Source organism: Centroberyx affinis, unplaced genomic scaffold, assembly GCF_046629955.1.
Source record: "Centroberyx affinis isolate AG114_WGS23_722 - 3 ecotype Tasmania unplaced genomic scaffold, CSIRO-AGI_Caff_v1 ptg000634l_1, whole genome shotgun sequence".
Classification (NCBI taxonomy): domain Eukaryota; kingdom Metazoa; phylum Chordata; class Actinopteri; order Beryciformes; family Berycidae; genus Centroberyx; species Centroberyx affinis.
Window position 1 is genome coordinate 211,796 of NW_027279260.1, and position 25,235 is coordinate 237,030.

Below are 25,235 nucleotides of genomic sequence, written 5' to 3' on the forward strand. Positions count from 1 at the left end.
GGAAAAGTGTGTATACAAGGCAATAAATAGTTTTAATTCGCTTTTTTATGTTGTGGAAGGAGGCCACAACTAAGTCTATGTAGGGGAAAGTCTGGATTGCCAAGTTTATTTGTGTAGCGCTTAATCTTAGTCTCAAAGGGCTTCACATGTCCACGTTTTAACATAAATAAAAAAACAGCACCCTCCAATCTTAGACTCTAAAATGAGAAAAAAAAGGATGAAACCCTGGGCAGGGCCTGACAGAGAGAGAGCCCCCTTCCAGGATGGTCAAGTTGTAAATAATGATAATCTGAAGAGCTTGAAAGTTTGACAAGTCTCCCTGTAGCCAGAATGACAATGATCAGTCGTCTGTCAAGCATAATGAACAAATTACCAGCATTAAGGTATCGGCCTGTTGCACATCAACGGTTTTGATGTTGATTCATGTTAAGTATGAGTGACATCAGTGAGACATGGGTGACTCTGTTTATTGGCCGTTGTTTACATTGACTGACCTGAATAATGAATCTTATATTAATCTCCCTGGAACCCCTTCAGCATGTGCTCACCTTTCTAATTTAGATCCAGCTTCTTAGACCTCAGTCAGTCAATGACATGCAATACCCATGCCTACAGTATGTGTCTCCCCCCCACTAGCTCCACTTTAAGTGTTAATTTCCTGTAGACCGGGTGCTTTTGTAGTATGCCTATTCTTTATATGCAACTGTGCAAAGACAGTGCAACTGTGAAAAGACAGTAAAATAACCTGATCTTTCATGTTTTCCTCAATTTAGATGGCAGAGTCTACAAGGTAAGCCTCTCATGTGTGACCTAGAATCTTACTACTTTATGTATTTACTATTACTGTCATTATCACTTATAGTATGAGTTTGAAAAGTCACCAAAATCTATCGTTTCTCTCTGTTCATTTAGGGTCAGAAGGGAGAGCCTGGAGATGTCCCAATTGTAAGTGTATGCTAAATCTAAACTTAAACAGACCAACCATATGGACAAAAAAAATTGGACCAGTTTGAATACCTGTTCTAACTTGCGATGATCTCCTTACAGGTGACTGGGATCAGAGGCCGTCCTGGACCTATGGTGAGCTTCTCGCTTGTTTGTTTTACCTGTAGTTGTCTCTAAAAAGGATTTCTCGGTTTCCTTGGATGCTTCTGCCGTCCATAGATGCGTTTTTCAAGCCTTGTTTTAAAATTCAGGGCTTATTTCCTCCCGGTTGTTGTGTGAATGTTCAACTACATGAATTGACACTAGATGGCATAAGAGCACAGTCACCTCCTGCATAACTTTACCTAAAAAGGACTCCTGAGCAGCTGGATCGTCCGCTGACCATCTGACTCACTCTGAGCACCACCATGAGATATACATTTCTATGATATAAGTGCAATATTATCACTCTGACGGTTTCATTTTGCTTTTCTTTATTCATTACAACAGGGTCCTCCCGGCTCACCAGGACACAGAGGAGATCGTGGACACAAAGGAAGGCCTGTACGTCTCATCCACAAGTCTTCACAAGACACTCAGATCTTAAAAAGCAGATCTTAAACACGGAAACAAGATAAGATGAGGCATTAGAATGTTACTTCCACACATTAACCAGGAAAAACGAGTCTGGATTAACTCCATAACCTTGGTATTGGCCCCAGGGTGAACAAATGGTGATCTCACCTGCTGAGATTAATAGCCTCTTTATGCCTTTTCATTATTAATTTGAATAATGATTTGATTATCAGTTGATTTGTAGGTGCACACAAGGTGATAAACCATAGCAGTATTATGGGTTAGTATGGGTTACAGTGTCCATATATCCATCACTGGCTAACAAGTTATAGATTTAAATGATTTATTAACTTTACTTATCTACATTTTTGAACGTCCCTCTGTACTTCTGTTGATTTCAGCAACAATATAGGGTAGGAAATAGTAATCACAAAAGAACATTTTACCATGTGAGCACTTTGAGAAATTCTCTGTTTATTATTTTATTTATTACTTAATAAGCTAAAGTAGCCAAAGTAAAGTAGTCAAAGAAATATGGTGGAATATAAAATCATTTTTTTCAATTCAAGGGCAAGAGACTAACACACAGTCAAAATGTGACTTGGCGAGTTGATGTATAGCGCGCCCAGCAAGCAAAAACTAAACAGGTTGATGAATGAATGTGCCCCGCTTGGTGGAGTTATAATCCAGTTGAAGGCAGCAGTTTGAGGGAGTGATTTATTAGCACATTAGCATTGCCTTTTTCTACCTCATATAGATTTTTATAACTAACAATTCATAAACAAACCAAATATAAGCTGCAGCAGTTGTATTAAACAGGAGTGACACATTCTACTGTATGTCTAAGCCAAAACAAAAGCACCTGAGCTTTACAATAGATTGAATCACCATCTCTGTCTACTGTCTAGGGATTGCGAGGCTCTGCAGGTTACGACGGAGAGCCCGGTGTACCAGGTCAGCCCGGTGAACCAGGACCTGCAGGACATCCAGCACATCCAGGAGTGAGTTGTACAGCGAGCCTCTCCCTTCTCACATGCTGCAAAGCCACACACACACACCCACATGCATGTACTAGCATGTTCAGTTCAAACTCACACAAGGCAACTGACCTACAAGGACCTACAAGAATGATCACTCACACCTTAGAAACTCGAACCAATATGAAACTAACACTACACTATAAACACTGTATTGGGATTCAACAGTCCCCAACAGCCCTAACACAATGTAAACACCCACCAGTCTCCTAACCCAATCCTGCATTGTGCCATTTTTGGAGAGTGCAAAGTAAATCATATGCAAATTCCACAAAGAGCGTTCAAGCTGAAACCTGCACCAAGCCTTCAGCTGGGCAACACACATCTAATGATATGCATGGTACATAAAATGTGAATGGCACAGCAATTGACACCCATCATGCCAAATGTAATACAATAGTGTTACTCAGCACAAAGGAACCAATAACACTCTCACAACTTGAAAAATAAAATCACCTTCACATAATACTGTATGAATTCTGCAAATTCCTCTGCATCAGCGCACTCTTATTTAATTTCCCATAACTGTCCTTTATGTGTTTTGTTGTCATTTCATTTCTGTTATCAAATTCTGTCTTTTTCTCCTCAGCTGAGATGTTATATAGTTTAAGCCCCTTTTTCTTACCTACACAGTTTTGTAGTTTTTCCTCTCTTCTTCCTGTGTTTTAAATGAATGCTGTGTGTTTCACCTGCAGGGTCTGGGAGCCCACATGGCCAGCGGGTTTGATGAGAAATCAGCAGGTCAATCAGCCATGATACCCGGCTCTAGGGTGAGATATGAAGTATTTTGAACTGTTGGTGTTTCTCAACCAAACCGGGCTAAAGCACTGACACGGCTGTTTATCCAGAACACTTGATGAACAAGTAGGGAAGGAACTTTAATGATAAAACCATCACATTTTGAATATCAGAGCCTTCTCAGAGTCTATAGCTGTAAGTACCGACGTTGGGTTACTTAGGAGTAATTCACTCTCATTTTAATTAGCAAGTACATTTTCTTCAATAAGTCAAAACCTGTCACAAATGATTGTTGTGTGCAATTAGTAATATAAATGAAAACAAATGTAACTAAATAAAGAGTGGTTCCAATTTTCATTGTAACTGATTGGCTAAAAGGGTGGGAGTAACTCAATACAATTACTTGTTACTGTAATTGAGTAGCTGTTTCGTGTAATTGTACTTTTTTTTACGTTTAGTGAAGTATGTTTTGACTAAAGTGTTGTACTTTGCTACATTTTAAATCACATCCGTTACAGAGAGCAAACTGTGTAAGCTGGTTGTAAAACTTGTTGTAAATTGGCCAACTGTGGAGCCAGTCGCAGTGAACGGTCAGTCAGCCGAGAAGAGAGAGCAATCTGGCTTTACTTTGTTTTGTCAAGTTTTTTTGTTTTTTTTTTTCGATTAAAAGAACCTATAGGTTCAACTCTGTCCTCTTTGCCTTTTCGAATTGCATTGAAAAGTTCACATCTAACAATGTTCTCTTTTGTGAATAGTGACTCGGTAACTTTTACGATGAGCACATTTTAAATTAGCTACTTTTTACTTTTGCTACAGTGGGGTATTTACATTAATCAGTAGAAAAGGGTATTTCCTCTGTGCTCTGACAGACATTTACTCACAGACTTATAGAGTTTCTCCATCAAAAATTAATCCATCAAATAAATCCATTATACATCCACTGATTGTGTCAAAGAGTATGAATCTGTTCAGTGCCTCCCTGTAGTGTTAACATGTTGTCATTTACCCAGAAAGCACATCTCATGTTGACACCAGTGATTATGTCTGGCTTTATCTGTGGGTTCGGTTCAGTTCTGTTCATCACTTGATACATCATCATGTTTTCTTTAGGGAGAAGCCGGAGCACGAGGACCTCCTGGGCCCAACGGTCAGCCTGTAAGTCAATAACATCTTTCTGGAAGCCTAGACTGACACTGATTAGTAAGCAACGATAATATTAGACACTAAATACTGGAACGGCACCTTTGTTTCTTTATCTTGCTCCCTATATATGTTTTTATTTGGTTTCCCTCGCTCTACTCAGGGTCATTCTGGAACACAAGGACCTCCTGGAGATGTCGGTGATCCGGGACAAATGGTATAACACCGTTCTTCTGTACATTTTGTGTGTATTGTCGACCCACCTGTACACACGGTGTGATTCTCATATACTGGCTGTACAGCAGATATGGATTAAGCTATAAGGAATCAGCATTCTTCTGTGTGTGCACTTTTATGCATTTGTGTTTATGGAGCCGTCATGGTCATTTTTGTACGTTGACAATCTCACTCTGTGTTTCAGGGTGGATCTGGCCAAAGGGGACCTGAGGGCCCTCCAGGGAAACCAGGTGAAGATGTAAGTGAAGTCTGGCCTGCTTGCATGTGATGACTGTGTGCAAATCTAGAAAAAAATCACAATTCTAGCTCACCTTATACAATCTGCAGCGGTTTAATTTTTAAGTCAAAACCAAGGTCTTGCTCTTGGCAGACAAGGAAATGTCTTCGGCCACCCTCTGACTTTTCTGAATAAATCCATTCACTCAGACATTTATGTTACACTCAACATTTTATGCATTTATGCATCTAACACTGTAATATCAAAGCAAAATCCAGCCCAGAACAGTTCAGTCTAACTTTGTAATCATGATTTAGTCTCTCCCATGGTTTAAGTAAGAGAGCAAAGACCACATCGATAATATTGTGAAGTGGAAAATCCTGGAGCTGCTTGACAATTAAAGGGAGATGGATAGATATGGGATCATATTCTGATATATAACTGTTAAAGCCACAATAAAGAAAAGAGTTAGAGTTCATACTCACTGATATTGATTTAGCTGCTTAAGTGTATAGTGTTGTTATAATGTTGCATCATCAGTGACTTGCAAACACCTTGTTTTTCCAAGTCAACTGTTTAGGAAGTGAGAAAAAAATAAGATTCATTCTTCCTTTAACCCAAATACATTTTGGATATTTTCTGATGTATTTTCAACAAACTGGAATACTCCCCATGTCAAAATAAAATACACATGGGTGACAGTGTTAGCTATTAGTTACAGTAAAAATAGGCAAAATGGAAATATGAGGTTTCTACTGGACTGTTATTGGGTTGAACAGAATCAACTATCACTTGTCTTTATTGTCGCAAACATCTCATTAACAAAAAAAAATTGCTGAGAGGGGTTTTCATTTTCCAACCAAACTGAGCAGTCAAAAATCTCCATGTCTTTAAAAATTGCAGATCGCAAAAAAATATTCTTTTTGACAGTATTTTCAAGGAGTGTTAAGTGTGTGGATGAGTGTGAAGTCTCCACTGAGGTTAAGTTTAGTGTTAAGGTAAGGAAAAAAAACTACAGTATCATAAGCCTCAGATTGGTACCTTGGCCAGAATGTATCAACTATGATATAGTGGAGATTTCTTTGTGTAGCACAAGAAGTGGGAAGGGAAATAAGATGTGATTTGGTGGCATTTCCTTCACTTTTCTATCTGAACTTTGCAGCCAAACAGCAGTGTGTAATGTGTAAATGTCATGTTCTCACACAGGGAGAAGCAGGCAGACCAGGAAACGCTGGAGAGATGGGATTCCCCGGCTCAGCAGTAAGCCTCTCCACCTCTACACATCCATCACATCACCACAAAGATATTACTGAATACATCAAGTTGAATATCAAATCCTTATGACTAATTCCGCTGTTCCTTGTCGCATATTTCAGGGATCTAGAGGATTTCCAGGGACGCCCGGACCTCCTGGACTGAAAGGTCACAGAGTGAGTATAACCGCTCTGAAACATTCATGGAAATGTTACTAGGTTACAAAGGAAACTCATTAATGACATTCCCCCAAAACATTTGTTCTTTTCCCATTTCTCCACTGCTCAGATATTGCACCACAACTACTTTATAAAGCTTAAAATAATTTAATAATTCAAAATAATTTAAATTTTTTTTTTTTTTTTTTTTTTTTCAGTTTTTCTTATTTTCTATGCATGCTTATTAAAGAAGAAATAACCTGTGACATAGCATTTCAGCACTACAAATAAATCCCAAATGATAATAGAGTATGATAACAGATTTTTGTTTTTGTTTTTTTAGGGTCATTCTGGTCTACTTGGCCAAAAAGGTGAAACCGGAGCCGTCGGATCCAAGGTAAAAACAAAAGGAAAACGAAACATGGTTATACCTTTTATCTGTCTGTCTTTTTGTCTGATTGGTCGATTTGGCTGATTGATGGTTGGTTTATTGATACCTGTTTAATATACTTTCTTATTTGTCTTGCAAAACCCCCCACTAAAACATCCTGCCATGTATAACTGCTGTCAGACTACAATCAAACAAATAAGGTTTTTGTGTTTTTCTAGGGAGCTAATGGCCCCACTGGTCCAATGGGAGCACCTGGACCCATGGTAAGTCATATTAAAGTCCCATTCTCCAAACAAAATGTTATACACACAGCAAGACTATAAAAGAGCCCAACAAGTTGCCTCAGCATTGCTGCTCCAAACCAAATGTGAAGAACTTGTCTCCAGAAAACATTTGAATAGATTTTTGTGTCTCACTTTGTTGCCTGTTGCTGTAAGTGGTTCCCATCTACATCGCCAAAAAAAAAACTGCCTCGTATATCACCACCTGGAGGACTACATGTAAAATGGATTACTCATTTATTTGTCACACATTTTTTTAATATCCTGCCACCATGGTGCATTGTGTCATCATGACATTAGTGTCTATCTGTCTGTGTGTGTGTCTGTGTGTGTGTGTGTGTGTGTGTGTTTGTGTTTGTGTTTGTAGACACATTTTTCTGAACACAATCACTCAAGAACAATCCATGATAGAAACTCCACACTTGCACCACAGGTTCCCCCTATAGAGCAGATGAGCTGATTAGATTTTGGAGCAACTTGCTGCATAAATTTGCACATTAATGAGGAAAAACAGATTTTCTCGAAACTACCGCAACTCCTTAATGCTTTAAGATACATAGTTCATTAATTCTCACCATCTCACCAGATTGTGTTATGTTAACACAAGTATGTTGATATAGAAATACTTGCTAATGAATTGCTTTATTAGCATAATGAATGGCCTCATTAGCAACATAACTGGTTATGTTCAGTATATAATGGTGATTATGGCGGGACATTAGCAAGATAAAACCATAACTTGCACTTTCACTGCACTTTCTCCAACAAGACACTTGGAATTATTTTATATAGCTTTATATAGCATGTTGTGATTTTCCATGGGCTGCAATACACACACATATATGGGACAAGGATCTTTGTACTGTGGCTTGAGTTTTACTACTTTTTGAGTGTTTTGATTTTGGACTTGGCAAGGCTATATCCAATATAAATTCACCCTTGTCAACTTCATACTTCACTTGAATACTCAAGTATAAGTTGATGTGATTTCATTGACTGCTTGACAGCTGTAAACGTAATGTTTTCCTGTGTATTGTAGGGTCCTGCTGGGATGCCAGGAGAGAGGGGGCGCTCTGGACCCGGCGGTGTGGCGGTAAGGATGAAATCACTGCAGCGCATTGAAGACACTTGCTACCATGATTAAGTATTTCTCTTTGGTGTCATGCCATTTAAAGTAATGGATATGTGTTTGTTATTGAGTTGTGTTCTAGAACGATAAATCAACCATTTGTAAAAAGGGACACCTACTGCCTTATATCAATGTCCGACTGTGAATTATCAGTCAAAGTGGATTGTTTTTGTCTCTTAGGGTACGCGCGGTCCACCTGGTAACATCGGAAAATCAGGTCCAATGGTAAGTAAGGACGTATTTTACCATAATGGATTATATACCCATATCCTACCCAGTTTAGTATAGATAAGCATGGAGGCGGAGCTGAATGGAAAAACACACCAGCAGGGTAGACTCTCATCCCCTGCTTGTAATTTCCCATCCAAACAACGTAGTTTTAGATCATCAGTGAAACAAATCTGAATGCTGTTTTTTGCATTTTGTTGATGATGTTAGCCATGTTGAATTTTTTACCTACTGGAATGTCACTTGTGTATTAGGGTTAGCATTAATAACTGCTAAAAAAATAGTAAAATGCTAAAAGGCATAAAGACAGACTGGTAGCAATGCTACAATGTTAGCTGTACCCTGCAAGGACCTGGATGGCCCGTATGTATCTAGACTCTATCACCACTATGCGCATTTATTAGCGTTGCATTATGCAGTCTCATGTCATTGCTGTTGGTTAACAGGGTCCCTTGGGTCTCAGCGGTCCACCCGGCTATCCAGGAACTCCAGGAATGAAGGCAAGTGCAGTAACACACCTAACAGACACGACACTCTTCCATGAGCTTTGTGCTCACACTATGGGCTCTAATTCATTATTATCTATGCATTATATATTTTTGCTAAAGACCTATACATTCTCTGAAAATGTTATCAAAGCACATTTCTGTATATTAATTACTTGGTCGTTACAGTTATTCTGATTCTGTTATCTAACTTATCTATTATTGCAACTGGCAATCTGTGGATACGTTTAGTATCCACGTACAGTAATTTAACCTCTAAAGCAGGAAAGCCTTCCTTTGTAAAGAGGTTTGAAGATGGTCATTGTCTTCCGCAGGGACAACCTGGTCCCACAGGAGTCCGGGGGCCCGAGGGCCCACAGGGACAGAGAGGAGAGACGGGTCACCTGGGCAGAGCTGGACCAGTTGGCCTCCAGGTTAGTTTCTTTTTACCTGTGCTTATCAGATGTAGCACATCATAAGGAAGTGATACACACAGCAACTGTGATGGGCAACAGAGTAGTGGTGTTTCCTAGATATCACTTCACAAATATTATTTCAGTCACAGGAACATTTTGTTGCCAGTAAACATTAGAGTAGACCCTTTGCCCCACTTCGTTGCATGTTAATGGTAATGTTGCTCGGGTTAGTTTGGCGAGTTTATCACCACGCTGAACAGCTCAACATACTGCACAGTGCATTGCCTTGTTGTTCTAACTGGACATATTTTATGTTCAAAGGGACCCATGGGTACAGATGGTGGTCCAGGTGCCAAAGGCCCAGTGGTATGTAAACAATCATTCAATTTAAATTATATATTTACCATATCTGATGTGGATACACACAGGGCACATGTAATATGGCCACCAATGGTTTTGGATGATGAAGCGGTTCTCCTTTACAGGGTAATGTGGGTCCACAAGGTCAAGGCGGCCATCTTGGACCCTCTGGCCCACCAGGACCGCAGGGAAGCACCGGCCAGCCTGGAATCAAAGGACAACTGGTAAACTGCCTTTAGTTTTCAGTACCATTTAATACTATATATAATGAGAAGTGAATTGCTTCATTTGTAGGAGACTCACATTCCTGCATGTTTGTCTTCCAGGGAGATGTCGGCGTACCAGGATTCAAAGGAGAGGCTGGACCCAAAGGAGAACTTGTAAGCTCCAATAATATTAGTAGAAATATACTAAATGTTCTGTGCAATGCACACATTTTGTAAATGATCGTACTATACATTGATACTTAAAGATAACTCAAATAAATGAATGAATGAAACACATCTTTGGCCAGTGACAAGTAATTGAACTAAGCGAACAGAACTGAGCTGTAATTGAACTACCTGAACAGACAGGACTTACCTCTTGGCTTCATAGCATGTTGTGCACTGTGTCTTTGGTCTAGGGTCCCCCCGGCTCCCAGGGAGTGCTCGGACCTCAGGGCGAGGAAGGGAAGCGAGGACCACGCGGAGACTCGGGCTCCGTTGGCCCTCCCGGTCCCATCGGCGAGAGAGTGAGTCAGCGTTCTGCCTCGCTCTGTAATATTCATCAGTCAGAGAGCCGCACTTTAAGGACAGGGGTCATCTCAATAATGACTTCAATCTAGGAAATTAATCATTTTGAAAAGATCGGGGACACAATAAATCACTTTCAGCAAATTCTGCAAATTAGTGTGCGGAATTGGAAATGCTCCATTTATGTAGAAAGTATATTGATTCATGGTTGGAAAGTGGTTTCACTTATATTAGATGGTGCTGATTTTTTTGGACAGATCTAGATGCAACCTGTTCTGCTCAAGGGACTTTTATTGGTTCACTTTATTTTAGGCATCATTACCAGAATGTGTTCGATTTTCCTGGTTAAATAAGGATGTAACCAACTTTTCTTTTGAGGAACAGGTTTTGGTTTAACATGATAGAGACCATAAAAGTGACTAATGGATGAAAACTAATGGATTTATTTTTCAGGGAGCTCCTGGTAACAGAGGATTCCCTGGTGCTGATGGATTGCCAGGACATAAGGTACAGTATATATTTTTTGAGTGATTATTAGACTGAATCATTACTTTCACATAGTGGACCGGTTTCTGGAAATGATAAACAAGAGCAGAGCAAGATGTGGTAATAGCACCATAGTAGCTGATACTGGCAGCTTGAGGCTCAGGTATTACCTAACTTTGCACTCTGAATACTTTGCTTTGCTCGAACACATTTCAGTTGGCAAAGAGAAGGTATAATGTTGTAATCCATTATCATTTTGTCTCTGAAGGGCGCTCAAGGAGATCGTGGAACATCTGGCCCACCAGGGCCAAAGGCTTCTATAGGAGATCCTGGACGCACTGGAGAACCTGGTCTACCAGGTGCAAGGGTAACATTGAAGAGCTTGGCTTTCCACTCTCCACACACTACATTTACTGTGTTCACTTCTTCATCTCAAAGTTCTTTGTTTTCTCAACTTGTTCTCTTCTCCAAAGGGTCTGACCGGCACTCCTGGAGTCCAGGGGGCAGAGGGCAAGCCAGGACCACTGGTAGGTTACATTACTCCATCACAACATAGAATTTGGTTATATAATTAATTGTCTATACAAGTTCACTAAGAGGTTATGATAACACACAGGCGATGACTGGTTTGTTCTTTGTGTAGGGTGCCCCGGGTGAGGATGGCCGTCCTGGGCCTGCAGGGTCTATTGGAAACAGGGGACCAGCAGGAACCATGGGATTACCAGGCCCCAAGGGCTTCAACGTAAGGCTCCACACTCACTGCTCAGCCTGAATAATGACAATCACATCACATTTGTCTACTCTTCTGTTTCTAATCAAAAACATGTTTTAAACTCAAAAGGGTGACCCAGGAAAGACAGGTGAACAAGGATCTGCAGGAGTGTCAGGTCAAAGAGTGAGTACTTCTTTCAATGATAAACTGTTGTGCGTTGTTGTGCTGTTGGCATGAGGTAAGAGGACATATAAACTTATCCCAGACATATAGGACACAGCAAGCAAATAGGAGGATGAATACACTGTATATTTATGAACAATGTGTTTTGGTTGTTGCATTAGCTTCAATATTTTCTATTCATTGTATTCTTAATTATATCCTATTCTTTGCTTCTGCTATGATCCAATTTCCCCATGGAGATCATTAGAATTTCATCTTATCTCATGTTAATTTACCTGAAAACCCCACATACTCTTGGGAAATCAAGCATGCCAGCTCCTTCTAGATGTGGGAAGACCAGCTTTGTTGATTATCTTTTTTGTTTCTAGGGTCCTCCTGGGAAAGATGGAGAAGTTGGCCCTGCTGGTCCACCTGGTCCACCTGTAAGTCTCTGGTTTCTTATCCATTACATTCATTGCACAGTGCATTTTTACTGATATCATAAATGACGCTTGAATGCTTTCTCCTCTCACAGGGTGTTGCAGGAGACAGAGGGGAGCAGGGACCGCCAGGTGTAAATGGATTCCAGGTGCGTTACTGTTTTTATCTGAGAAAGTTGCAGAAAGGTTTATGGACATAGACCCACACAGGTGTAAAAAGACATGCTGGTACACAGGGAGTGATTAGCCCTCTGTCTGTGCTGCAGATGTTCTCTGATCTTCATGTCTGACGATGCTTTTGTGTTCTTAGGGTTTGCCTGGAAACCAAGGGCCCCCTGGAGAACCTGGAAAACCAGGTGACCAAGTAAGTGTGTATGGGTTTGTTTGGACAGCTACAGCCGCTATGACACAATTGCAAGCAGCTTCTCATTGTTTTGAATCACAGTATCTTAGCTAATGTTTGCAATACCCAGAAACCCTCCAACTACTACTACCTTTCATATTATTTACTGTCCTAATATATTTTTTGGAATACCAGGAGCTTGATAAGGCCTTTGACTGAACATGTCTGTCTGTTTGATTCAGGGTATTCATGGAGAGCTCGGTGCCGTGGGTCAAATTGGACCAAGGGTACGTAACCTCCCCCATGTTGATTTGCATGTGTTATGATTGAAATGGTGAACACTGAAGCTGACTGACTGACACCGAAACTGACGTCTGATTTCTGCCCCAGGGAGAGCGAGGAATTCCTGGCGAGAGAGGAGAGCTCGGTCCAAATGGTCTGCAGGGTGCCAAGGGAATCCCTGGTGCACCAGGTCCGGACGGGCCAAAGGTACGGTGGCATCACCTGTATGTCAAAGATAATTTTTTGATGGGGTCGTAGTTAAAGGAGAATGTCGCTGAATTCATAAGCATTCAAAATATTGTCGTCAGATAAAAAACAAACATCTGCAAAAAGTATGGGTTTTTTTTCAAGAGCGTAGAAAAGAATGCTTATTTTTTATCATTGATACTCATATAAACTATATAATGAAGTTTCAACAGTTTAAAGGGCCCAAGGGTCATGGAACTCTGTGTGTATTAGAAGATTATTGTGTAGCGGTCATATTTAAAGGGAAATACACCTGGATTCATAAACATTAAAAACATTTTATTCTTGTGCACTTTGTACACTTTTGTTATATACAGGTTCATTGACAGCCCTACAATAAATAACATGTGATTGCAATGAAAAGCCTGTTAACCTGTTTGTTTGTGACTAAAGGGCAGCCCCGGTCCCCCTGGTGCAGTTGGTGATCTGGGACCTCCAGGTCTTCAGGGAATGCCAGGAGAGAGGGGCATCTCTGGCCCGCCGGGGCCCAAGGGTGACAGAGTAAGTTTAACAACATCATCATCATTTTTCGTTTAGTACGGTTTATTTACATGTCACACAATAAAAACAAACCAAAACAATCAAACACACCTTGAGTGCACCATGGGTTAATTCATGTATGAACAAGCTTTGGCCGCACATTTCCACTGTGTTTTGTATCTTCTGAAACAGACATTGTTTACACTGGACTTGAGAGTTACTCCCCATTCAACACTTACAGAGACTTGGAGAGTTCATCCATGTTAACAGCACATAAAAGAGGCTAACATCTTTTTTTTTTCCCCATCTTCGTAGGGGGCAGTTGGTGAGAAAGGATCAGAAGGTACAGCTGGAAATGATGGTGCAAGGGTAAGCAGAATATCTTTCAATCTTTCAACTGCAAATACATTTTATCATATCATATCTCTTGGGAAAAGAAACTCAACTCAAGTACTTAATGTTAGAGACCAGGAAATTAAATGTATACATCTAAGACTGAGAAAAACAGAGCGACAGGTAAAACTGCTGTGGTATCAGTGCGAGTTTGAAACTTGTCACAGCTTGTTCTGTCTAACAAACTTGTGTCCGCTCAGCTGACTGCTCAGTTACTGGCAACAGTGATGAATGGATATCAACAGGATTCCTTTATTTTCAACAGGGAGCCCCAGGCCCCGTTGGCCCGCTCGGACCCGCTGGACCCAGTGGTGAGAAGGTAGAGACTTTCGTTTTTTCTGACACGGGTTACAAAGCTGGTATTTACATCAAAATGATTCAAAATCATGACTGCAGGAAGTGAGTTCTTTGTTGGGAAAGTATCAGTTCCCAAGGTGCCCACTATGCTGTTAAATCCTGCTGCCTCACATGTTCTTGGCTGTAGCTGATAGTGTCTTCCAGCTTGTGAAGGCCGGTTCTTGGCTTGTATTTGCTTTTGCAGACATAAAAAGATTGGATTTATGAGAACACACTGTCTCAACGAAAGGCAGCGTGAAAGGTCCGTGTTATTGTCAGTAAACATGTGACATCTTTACAGGGAGAACCTGGACCCAAAGGACCAGCCGGACCTCCAGGATCCAGAGGACTGCATGTGAGTAGACCTTTATAGAAGCTAGGGCTGAAAGATATTGACAAAAAATCGAATTGCGAATTATTTGACAAAATATTACAATTGCAATTTAAACTCCTTCATATCATCAAGTTTTTGTCATAGATTTCTTTAGAACTTTAAAATTGTTTAAAGAAAAGTGATTTTGTTAAAAATATAGATGTCAGGATTATTGAGTTTGAGTATGATGATGGTTTTCACTATTTTATTGTACTATTACCTGAAGCAATAAAACACCTTGTTTAGAAATCCATTTTGGACGAAACTCTCTCATAAGCAATTAATTGCAGCATCTGTGATTTGGAAATTGCTGAAGTTCATATTGCGATTTTGATTTTTTTTTCCGATTAATTAGTAAGATTAATTAGATTAGATTAGAAACAGAATTTGGCCAGTGTTTTAAACCGCTACATCAAATTGACTTAGGTTATGCTCATTGTACTATGAAGTTTACTAGTATTGTAGATTGTTTGGAGTTGATGAATGTATCATTTACTGCAGGGAGCTCGAGGTGATCCTGGTCCTATTGGTGCTGTTGGATTTGCTGGACCACCTGTAAGTAGTCAGTCACTGTCTGGTTGTCATGTCTTTGCCATGTATTTCTATTTAATGATTACTGCCTTGTTGGAAAGCCTGATTTCTGATTGATTGAATTACTTTCATTCATAATGATCCTCCAGGAGGGGATGGGGAACTATCTCATAAGATCTTTCCATCTATATATTTGCTGTTGTGAAGAAGACAGATAATGATAGAGATGGCTTGCAGTATCGTACTAATAGCGTCTACCTATTGCAGGGTCCTGATGGCCAACCTGGAGTCAAGGGGGAGCCTGGAGAGCCAGGTCAGAAGGGAGATGCTGGGTCTCCAGGACCTCAGGGCTTGGCCGGTGCCCACGGACCTCCTGTGAGTTGCAAAAACAGAAAGACACTACCTGGAGGGTTCTTTCATTAGTGCATTGGTGTGAAAGAAGTTGTGTTGACACATTTTCATGCAAGCAAAAAAATCAAGAAAAACACACTTGTCATTACAAGCCATAGCATCAGTGATGTTGTTTGTAATTTTAATTGGTCCAAAGTGGAAGTTTTTGGATATCAATTTATACAGAAACTCTTTGTTAATATGCTACTGATGAACCCCGTTCTAACAAGCTGTTGTTTTTGTAGGGGCCAATTGGTGTTGCTGGACTGAAAGGCGGAAGAGGAACACAGGGTGCACCAGTAAGACCAGTTCATAGTTACTTATTATGACTTATTATGTGACAAGGTGAAACTAGATGAAGAAGAAATGATTCCATGAGCACAGGAAGGGTTTCACTTCCAGATGTTAATTCATTTTATACACATTCTACTACCTGAAATATGAGTATTAACTCAAAAAAGTATTTCATAAGCTTTCTTTTTCAAACACATTAAATGCTTAAGCTCACAACTTCATAGTATTCATTAGTATTACATCATGCACTTTACCTTCATGCTACCTATAATTTTGTACAACTACACGTCACTTTTTTCACATGGCGGATATCTCATTCTGGTATCAAAATGTTTCTGAGTGTCTTCTGTTATGTTTCTGTCCCCAGGGCCCCACTGGTTTCCCAGGATCAGCAGGAAGGGTCGGCCCACCAGGCTCAACTGTAAGTACCTGTGTCCTGAGTGTCAATAGAAACACTTTTACAGTAATATGAGGGATTTTTTCAGATGATAAATTGGATACAAATGCACAAGAGCACGAACATCCAACCTGAATTCTCATTTTGATGAAATGACTTCAAACGCAAGACTGAGGAGGACATTTGTACCATGATTACTTTTGTTGATTTTCAAAAATAGTTCCACACACATAATTGCTGCTCTTCAAAATATGTATTAAACCGTTTGTGAAGTTTATCTATTTCTGAAATGCTACATCTTTATCTTAAAGAAAATAATAAGCAAATAATTTGAAAAAAAGTAAACATTTTTTTACTGTGATTATGGGTACAACGGTGATGCAATAGGTACAAGGCACAGACATTTTTATGCATCAGTTACCAACATGTGTAAATGTTCTGACATCACAAGAGTAGGAATATAGGAGCCAGGAAAATACAATCATGAAACTATATACTGTATACTACACTACTGCATGGATCTAAATCATCCATTTCTGCCAGGGTCCTGTTGGAGAACCTGGACCCCTGGGACCCCCTGGGAAAGAAGGTCCTGCTGGTCTCCGTGGAGACAACGGACCTCCTGGAAGACAAGGAGAGAGAGGACCACTAGGACCGCAGGGAAGCCCAGGAGACAAAGGAGACTCTGGGGAAGACGGACCCACGGTAGACTGACGCTATGGCTGCACTTTCCATGTGACATTATGTTATATTTTAGCTGACTAGCTATCCAGAGTGACTTAACTGAGTCCAACAGTAGAATAAGCTTTGAATTATAAATCACTCACAGTACAAGCAACCAGTGTCTGTTGCAACTGATTTTAGGGTTCAGGAAACTTTGTGTAGGCTTGTCAGTGTTTCAGAGTCGTGTGGTTTGAGGGGAAAAGTGCCATACATTACTATCCCAGTTCTTAAAACCACAAATTGCTCCAGAGTTTGTAGTAATTGACTTACAGTTGTAGGGTTTCAGGATCTGAAAAACTTTAAAATAGCCTCTTTTGTATGGTTTGATGCCCGTCTATTGTTTTCATTTGCAGTGTCTGGTTATATTAGTAAGTAAAAAACGTAAAGCAGATCCTCCTAATCAAATAAACAGGAACCGATTTGACATTGTACGGCATTTGTTGGCCAGTGCGTTTCCCTCCTGGGCCAGTGTGTGGTGTCGGTGCTAACCAGCCAGATCATCTCAAGACGGGACACGCAGGAACAGTGGAGTCACACAGTACTGAATCGGATCGTTTATCCCGATCTCCTCTACAGGGTCCTGACGGCCCTCCGGGTCCAGCTGGAACTACGGGACAGAGGGGCATTGTGGGTCTTCCTGGTCAGAGGGGAGAGCGTGGGATGCCAGGCCTTCCAGGACCAGCGGTGCGTCTCATAATTCTATTCAAATCCTGATTCTACTGGACATTTGTGCTTCTTTCTTCATGTCATCTGCAAGGCTCCAGCATGACCCATATCAAGTCCATGCAATTTATTTGAATGCCGTATAGTTGGTACTGTGCAATGAACAGAAGACTGAGGATGTGTGTTGTTGTGTGTGTGGAATGGAAAGGTCATTCTAGTGCTTCATTCATCAGTTGTCTGTTTTCTTTGCAGGGTCCACCAGGAAAACAGGGAAACACAGGACCGAATGGAGAAAAAGGCCCCCCAGGCCCACTTGGTGTTCCAGGCGCTAATGGACCTCGTGGTGACGCTGGTCCTGATGTATGTAGAACGTTTGACATTTGTTGTGATTCCCAAATGAGTGTTCCTTTACTGTCTCTTTGGAGAAGGCTGCACAGCAGCTCTAACACGTCTCTGTTGTTCCTCAGGGGCCGGCGGGGTCTGACGGCCCGCCAGGCAAGGATGGTGTTCTGGGACAAAGGGTAAGACTAGCAAACTCTTAAGAGACGCAGAGCATCCAAATTCACACATATATGTATTGCTGTGTGTATTGCAAGGGAGCAACAAGTATTCCTCTTCCAGGGAGACCGAGGAGATCCCGGTCCAGAAGGTTTGGTCGGTTCTCAGGGACTTCCTGGCTCTCCAGGACCTGTTGGTGCTTCAGGCGGTGCTGGAAAGAGAGGAGACGCTGTACGTGGAATGTTTTTTTATTTCCTTTTTATTGTCATGTGTCAAGATTTGAAAATCTGCACAGAACATCCTGATTACCTGCCAAGGAGGTTGTTAGTTTGTCCGTCACCAGGATATCTCAAACTCTAATGAGCTGCAGCTTCCATGAATAGACAGATCGGCCTCAGGCCCAGGAACAACTGATTATGATTTTGGTGTCGATCTGGATTACACAACTATCATTTAACAGTAAATGTGAAACCAACAGAGATAGAGACTTGATTCCAAAGCCTAAGGATGTTTGTAGGGTCAAGAAATCATATTAATGTCAAATTTAAGTGATAGGAATGATTGCTTTGGATCAGCAAGTTGTAGAACTGTTCAGCCTTGGCAGAGCTTTGTGGTCCCTGAGTGTCTTCTAATCTCTTATTTCTACCCATTGCAGGGCTCAAGAGGACCTGTTGGTCCACCTGGCTCAGCTGGGAAGAGAGGATTAACGGTGAGTCTCCTGCTGAGAACATCTGGAGGTTTTATGGAATGTTATATCAAAATGGCTTATGTAGAAAAGCCATCCTAATTTAAAATATAGGTATTTTTTGCTTCACTAGTAAAATGTTTGTAACTCCAAAGTCCAAAACAAAGTAGTATTATGTAGTATTATCACATGAACAGCTCTGTTATTCAATTGATAGTGACAAAATGTGTCCAAATGTTTTGTCAGTACCTGCAGTTTTTTTTCATAACGGCAATATTTGATTCACCAAAACTTTAGGCTGATGTCAGAACATAACCACAATGAAAATTATCTTCCTCATTTCATAATATGTATCATGAAATGTGATGTGTTCTTTTAACAAAGGGACCCCAAGGACCAAGAGGAGATAAGGGCGACCTGGGAGACCATGGAGAGAGAGGGCAGAAGGGACACCGTGGCTTCACCGGCCTGCAGGGTCTTCCTGGACCTCCTGTAAGTGATGCTCCAAAACCGGTCTCATGCATTTTCCTAACACACACCATGTGTTTAGTGTAGAAGCAGAATCCATTCATCTTGCAGAATTTCTCATTACGTGGTATAAAGTCCAATTTCAACAGACAGAATTGCAAATGAAGGAGGGAAGGGAACATAAATACACTAGAAGGTCTGAAGAAGTGTATTGTATATCCACTGAACAACTGAAAGGAGACCAATCTGTATTGGTTATAACAACTTGTCAAGGAGTAACAAAGACTAAATACCCAGTGGTTAAAAAGAATTGCATCGGTGTAAACTTGTGCAGCCTCTTGTTTGAGTAACAAGCAATATAGCAATATTGTGTCGAATACTGGGGAACACTTTATATCCAATTATAGAATGTATAAATTATAAATGTATTCAGATAATAATAAATATCCAAATCTGCCTCTACTTTTAGGGTACAACAGGTGAGCAGGGAGCTCCAGGAATCATTGGACCGAGCGGCCAAAGGGTAAATGCAACAGTTACATTTCTTACAAGATTTTGTGAACAAACTTATATATACACTTTATATACACAAGTTTCCAGAAATGTATCTATTGATATTTCAAAAACACACATTATTCTGTCCATAAAAATGTAATCAGTTTGTAAGCAAAGGCCAGAACTTCATTAGTAACCTTGTATCTGTTTTACTTTTATGCCAGCAATCATTTTGTAAGAGTAGGAGTCAAGGTGGACTCATTTTGGAATGAAACTCTTCATTTTAAGAAAGGCTAACAATCTTTGGTGTAACATACAGGGCCCCCCCGGACCGATCGGGCCTCCAGGAAAGGAAGGGTATGTTGGACAGTCGGGACCGATGGGACCACCTGGATCTCGTGGACTCAGTGGTGACATCGGACCAGAGGTGAAGCCTCTTTATACACAGCAGCAATGCTGAAGTATACTGAACTGATATTGGGTTGCAACTGATAGTCGGCTGGCAAAAAAAACGGCAACAAATGAGCAAGTGAGATTTACGGTGGTTGGGAAATCGACCCGTGGTTCTGATTTAATCTGTCACTTTAATTTCCTGTGAGGCAGATATACTATATAATGTCTAGACAGGAACAGCTGTTAAAAAGGCCCCAACTCTCTCATTAACTTGATGAATGTCCTTTAAACAAAAGTAAGTTGGGTAATAATGAAAAGAGAGTCACTTTCAATATATCAGTATTGGCTGTACTGTAAAAACACACATAAACTAAACCGTGTTGCTGCTCTTCACTCTGCAGGGCCCCCCAGGAGAACCCGGCCCCCCAGGTCCTCCCGGTTCCCCGGGACCCCCCACGGCGGCCATGGACGACCTGTTCGGCGGTCCTCACGATTACGACTCCGGCGGTCTTCACGATTACGACTCCGGCCCTCCTCCTCCCCCCGAATTCAGCGAGGACGAAGCTCTGCCCAACAGCAACGCGTCCACCATCGTGCCGGTGGACCCCGGGGTCCAGGCCACGCTGAAGGCCCTCAGCAGCCAGATCGACAGCATGAAGAGTCCCGACGGCTCCAGGAAGCACCCCGCCAGGACCTGCGACGACCTGAAGCAGTGCTACCCCGTGAAGAAGAGCGGTGAGTCGCAGTCCAGGTGTTAGAGAAGAGTCTACACTGTGCTGTGCTGGTGCTAAAACAGACCTGCAAAGTCGAACTGCATCTATTACCGCTGTGTTTGAACTGAATTTGTCACATTCATTTTGTTAGAGCAAGATATAGAAAAAAAACAAACCTGTTTTCTTGATTTTGCAGTTTACATTTGAACAAAAGTCTAATACATACAGTAAATACAGTAGGAGAGATAAGCTTTGTTTGCTGTGCAATATGAATATCAGTCCCCTCTCTCATATCTTCCCCTTTTTTTCGCTCTTGCTACTTACCTATATACTCTTATCTTAAAAATTTTTTTATTTCTTTTCCTAGCCATGAACTTATTAAAATTGGTTGCACGTACAGCAATGTTTATTTTATTGTTGCATTCATTGTAAGATACTCTAATTAAGCTCTGTGTCTAAAATGACAATGAATACTAACCGTTTCTGATGTTATCTAGGTGAATACTGGGTGGATCCAAACCAAGGCAGTGCGGAGGATGCCATCAAAGTGCACTGCAACATGGAGACCGGAGAGACCTGCATCTCTGCCAACCCATCCAGCATACCTCGTAAAGTGTGGTGGAGCTCCTCCAGGAACAAGCCTGTGTGGTTCGGAGCCGACATCAACAGTGGAACACATGTGAGACGCCGCATTCTGATACATCTGCTGTGAAACGAGCCGGAGGGAAAGGCGATCTGTAGTTTCTGAAGCTGTTTAAGACTTAATTATGAGAGTTTGACTATAATGACTGTATATGTTAAAAACGTTTTGCTGGCATTTCTTCTCACATTTAGAAATAATTAGGTCATTAAAATAGTGTTTCGTGATCTGTCAGATCTGTAGCATTTGTAATTTAGTGTTGGTAATTTAAATATCAACATCCCTTTGGTAGTAACTGAGGGAGAGAAGTGCGCTTCAGCAGTGGAATTTTTGTGTGAGGAATGCCGAGCCAAAAAAACATCAAATCCAGTATGAACACTCAAAAAACAGTGAGGTAGTAGATCCAAAAGTTGGGGGAAAAACTGATACGAAACTCACATTTCACTCCTTTATGAGGGCGAACACTCGATTTGGCTTAGTGAAGGTTTTTATGCTGAAACATGTTAGTGTTTCATGATGTGTGCCCCTAATAAATAAGTGAAATGTGAGAATTGTATCCAGTCCTTTTTTCCCCAATTATGAACGTGCTACCTCACTCTATAATATTGGCATTGGTAAAAACTGTTGGCTACAAAAAGATCTTACTTAACTTGCTTTCCTTGTGGTTCTAGTTCGCTTACGGCAACAGAGATCAGCCTGCTAACTCCGCCACGGTCCAGATGACGTTCATCCGCCTGCTGTCCAAAGAAGCCTCCCAGACCATCACCTACCACTGCAAGAACTCTGTGGGCTACAAGGACGAAAAGACCGGCAACTATAAGAAGGCCGTAATCCTCAAGGGCTCCAACGACCTGGAGCTCAAAGCAGAGGGAAACAACCGCTTCAGATACACAGTGGTGGAGGACTCCTGCTCAGTAAGTTCCAGCAGCGGCTCGGTCTGAGTGGGCAGCCATTTAGCACTGTGTTAACGGTGATATGTTCATTTTTACAAGCCAGTCCCCCTCTCAAAAAGCATTGTGGGATGCTGGTTAAACAATCACTGCTGCTGTGTGAAAACCTCATAACTCCCCACTGAGCAAAAGACGTGATTTCAACGTGGCGTCTATGCTTTAGCTCTCATATAGCCCAGGATCATTACGGCTATGTATAGACCTATTTTAGACCAAGCAGTAAATACATTATTACAATGAATAAACATCTGTAAATACCAAAAATATGCACCAGAGAAGTCCTGTAGACTAGCCTACAAGATAATTATCTGAGCACAAGAAGTCATTTCAACATTGCGTCTATGCGTAGCTCTCATATAGCCTAGGATAATTTTGTCTATGTATAGACATCTAATAAACTTTCACTTTTCAACCCCATTTAAACTTAATTTAGCCTAGACGGCTATGGGCCATTTAGACGTGTTTTAAACGTCTAATCAATGTAAAATTGCTCAGCGGGTCTACTTTTGGTGATTTCCATGTTTTAACTTCAATTGAAGGATTACATGGTTCTCTATGGGTTGAGACAAACTCTACCTTGACATTTTGGAGATACAAGATTTTCACACGGCAGCAGAGAAATGCTGAGTGTCTCAGGGAGATGCACACTACCAGTCAAAAGTTTGGACACACCTGATTGAATGTGCTATGTTTTTCATTATCTTAAAGCCATTTAATTCTAAAGGCTTATGCTTAAATGTTTGAAATTAGTTTCTTAGACAAATATTAACAGTGAAGTTCCTATATATGAATTTCTTTCCAAAGCCTTTGCCTTTCCATCAAGGCAAAGGGCGGCTACTTTAAATAATCTAAAATATAAGATATTTTTGATTTGTTTAACACTTTTTTTGGTCACCGCATAATTCCATTTGTGTTATTTCATAGTTTTGATGTCTTTACTATTATTCTACAACGTGGAAAATAGTAAAATAAACTTTTGACTGGTGGTGTGTATAGAAATCAAAGTCCTAAGGTCACAGGTTTGACACCAGCAGCACCCAGTGTCTTTGAATGAAGATGACATGAAGCCTTATCTGGTCTAGCAAGGCTGCACCTAACTGACACTTCACTATTTACATTCACTGGAATGGTAACAAATTCATGATTATATTATTTGCTTTATCGAGATCTAGTGCTCTTAAATCTCAAGAACAATCAAATTACCTACTGAATTTCTCTGTTTCTCTGTCTTTTACAGCAAGCCAACGGCAACTGGGGCAAGACAGTGTTTGAGTACAGGACACAGAAAACAGCAAGACTTCCCATTGTGGATATTGCCCCTGTGGACATTGGCGGCCCCAACCAAGAGTTCGGTGTTGATATCGGGCCTGTGTGCTTCTTGTAAATCCAGCAGCAGGGACGCACTGCAGAGAATCCTGAGACTATTGAACTGACAGCTGACACGATCAGCCACGTTGTACATACAAGTACTGAGAACTATTCTGGCCCTGTGGCAAGATATTTATTGTGCCTTTCAAACAATTTTCAAGACATCGAAGATTTGTAAGTTAGATGAATGTTTGAGAGAAATTTCCATAAAAAAATTGGTAAAATTCAGAATCATTCCTTTGTCTTCTTTTATACGTTTGACTTTAAGCTTCATGCATTTTGAGGCAAACCTATGTTATACTTTGGTCCAAAGATCTTAACCCATTTTTATTTCACAAAACAAAAAAGGTCAAAGAAGCTACCAAAGATTTATGAATATGAATGTTTTAAATGTTAATTATAACTGCTGTTTATAAGCCTGGAACAATTCCACGAAATCAAAGTCAAATGATTTGTCCCACCACTATGACCCCCTGCTCCTTTTCATAGATTTGTCTATTTTCTTCCTTTTTTTTATATCACATGTTTGAATATAAAATGAAAGTCGTGGTGCTATTGAGGAAATAAATACAGCCGATGACACGTTCGTTGGCACAGGTATTTTCTCTTTTTTTTCTCAAGACAGTTTTGATAAAACAATTTCTGTATCCAGTTATTTTAACTCTGTACTGACCACATAGAACATTAAAGATACATTAAGACCGTCGATTCCTCAGTGTTAGCTACCTCGTTTCCGAAACTGAGACGCGATGACATTACATGTAAATCTTCTTCACAGGTGCTGTTTTGTAAGTAGTGTGATCCGCATGCGCTTCTTCTCCCAGCTGCGTGGGGCGGGGCGGGGTGTGGGGAAGCCAATAAAGATCTTTCTGTCAATGATGGACAGGTGAAATTGGTGTCGTGTGAATGGTGTGTGGCGATTTGTAAAAAATCTTTCTTTCCAACGATTACAGTAAACCTAGCACAGAATATTATATTCTTATGCATGTCAGTTCCCCCTTGTCAGTATCCTGGACTTATATGCTCTTGAAATCCTTTTATAACGACTTTTTGAGAAGAAGGTGGCTGTTTGCTTTATGTATTTCTTGCTATGCAACAAATTAAACAAAATGCTTGTTTATCCCCCAAGCTCTTGTCATATTAATTCAGGTTTAGTTCTTACCTTTCAGTTTGCCTCACTAGATTTTACTCTTCTGCACACGACTATTTTTTCCTATAGAAAAAAAAACATTTATTTGTTCTTATAATAGTTTTGCAATTGTGTTAAATATGAGCTGTCTGTATTAGTCTTAAGTTTGAATGTGCTTTACTTAAGTAGTATTGTGACCATTATTCAGATTTCTTTTGTTTGAGGCCAAATGATTTGACTGAATGAGTATATTTATTATAGATTTTAAACATGTAAATATTCTCTTTCACGAGGCTTTAACTGCCTGCTAACACCGCAGAGGCAGAGAGGAGGGGACTTT

At 40.6% G+C, this 25,235-nt stretch overlaps 1 protein-coding gene across 1 annotated transcript in view; it reads left to right on the forward strand.

Annotated features, from left to right (window-relative positions):
* The window catches only part of col5a2a (collagen, type V, alpha 2a), a 45,132-nt gene extending 20,660 nt beyond the window's left edge, over window positions 1-24,472 (forward strand). The window contains exons 3-54 of the mRNA XM_071518782.1: window positions 774-790; window positions 913-945; window positions 1,048-1,080; window positions 1,435-1,488; window positions 2,409-2,501; window positions 3,233-3,307; window positions 4,386-4,430; window positions 4,579-4,632; window positions 4,837-4,890; window positions 6,076-6,129; window positions 6,246-6,299; window positions 6,625-6,678; window positions 6,891-6,935; window positions 7,993-8,046; window positions 8,263-8,307; window positions 8,757-8,810; window positions 9,131-9,229; window positions 9,533-9,577; window positions 9,697-9,795; window positions 9,898-9,951; window positions 10,197-10,304; window positions 10,759-10,812; window positions 11,060-11,158; window positions 11,265-11,318; window positions 11,435-11,533; window positions 11,633-11,686; window positions 12,055-12,108; window positions 12,201-12,254; window positions 12,416-12,469; window positions 12,691-12,735; window positions 12,839-12,937; window positions 13,370-13,477; window positions 13,772-13,825; window positions 14,115-14,168; window positions 14,487-14,540; window positions 15,060-15,113; window positions 15,357-15,464; window positions 15,725-15,778; window positions 16,141-16,194; window positions 16,714-16,875; window positions 17,470-17,577; window positions 17,809-17,916; window positions 18,024-18,077; window positions 18,178-18,285; window positions 18,710-18,763; window positions 19,124-19,231; window positions 19,677-19,730; window positions 20,022-20,129; window positions 20,497-20,830; window positions 21,306-21,487; window positions 22,120-22,362; window positions 23,636-24,472. Of these exons, the coding sequence (XP_071374883.1) occupies window positions 774-790; window positions 913-945; window positions 1,048-1,080; window positions 1,435-1,488; window positions 2,409-2,501; window positions 3,233-3,307; window positions 4,386-4,430; window positions 4,579-4,632; window positions 4,837-4,890; window positions 6,076-6,129; window positions 6,246-6,299; window positions 6,625-6,678; window positions 6,891-6,935; window positions 7,993-8,046; window positions 8,263-8,307; window positions 8,757-8,810; window positions 9,131-9,229; window positions 9,533-9,577; window positions 9,697-9,795; window positions 9,898-9,951; window positions 10,197-10,304; window positions 10,759-10,812; window positions 11,060-11,158; window positions 11,265-11,318; window positions 11,435-11,533; window positions 11,633-11,686; window positions 12,055-12,108; window positions 12,201-12,254; window positions 12,416-12,469; window positions 12,691-12,735; window positions 12,839-12,937; window positions 13,370-13,477; window positions 13,772-13,825; window positions 14,115-14,168; window positions 14,487-14,540; window positions 15,060-15,113; window positions 15,357-15,464; window positions 15,725-15,778; window positions 16,141-16,194; window positions 16,714-16,875; window positions 17,470-17,577; window positions 17,809-17,916; window positions 18,024-18,077; window positions 18,178-18,285; window positions 18,710-18,763; window positions 19,124-19,231; window positions 19,677-19,730; window positions 20,022-20,129; window positions 20,497-20,830; window positions 21,306-21,487; window positions 22,120-22,362; window positions 23,636-23,782 (4,199 nt within the window). The 3' untranslated portion in view covers window positions 23,783-24,472. The remainder of the gene's footprint in view (window positions 1-773; window positions 791-912; window positions 946-1,047; window positions 1,081-1,434; window positions 1,489-2,408; window positions 2,502-3,232; window positions 3,308-4,385; window positions 4,431-4,578; window positions 4,633-4,836; window positions 4,891-6,075; window positions 6,130-6,245; window positions 6,300-6,624; window positions 6,679-6,890; window positions 6,936-7,992; window positions 8,047-8,262; window positions 8,308-8,756; window positions 8,811-9,130; window positions 9,230-9,532; window positions 9,578-9,696; window positions 9,796-9,897; window positions 9,952-10,196; window positions 10,305-10,758; window positions 10,813-11,059; window positions 11,159-11,264; window positions 11,319-11,434; window positions 11,534-11,632; window positions 11,687-12,054; window positions 12,109-12,200; window positions 12,255-12,415; window positions 12,470-12,690; window positions 12,736-12,838; window positions 12,938-13,369; window positions 13,478-13,771; window positions 13,826-14,114; window positions 14,169-14,486; window positions 14,541-15,059; window positions 15,114-15,356; window positions 15,465-15,724; window positions 15,779-16,140; window positions 16,195-16,713; window positions 16,876-17,469; window positions 17,578-17,808; window positions 17,917-18,023; window positions 18,078-18,177; window positions 18,286-18,709; window positions 18,764-19,123; window positions 19,232-19,676; window positions 19,731-20,021; window positions 20,130-20,496; window positions 20,831-21,305; window positions 21,488-22,119; window positions 22,363-23,635) is intronic.
* Window positions 24,473-25,235: the final 763 nt, after the last annotated feature.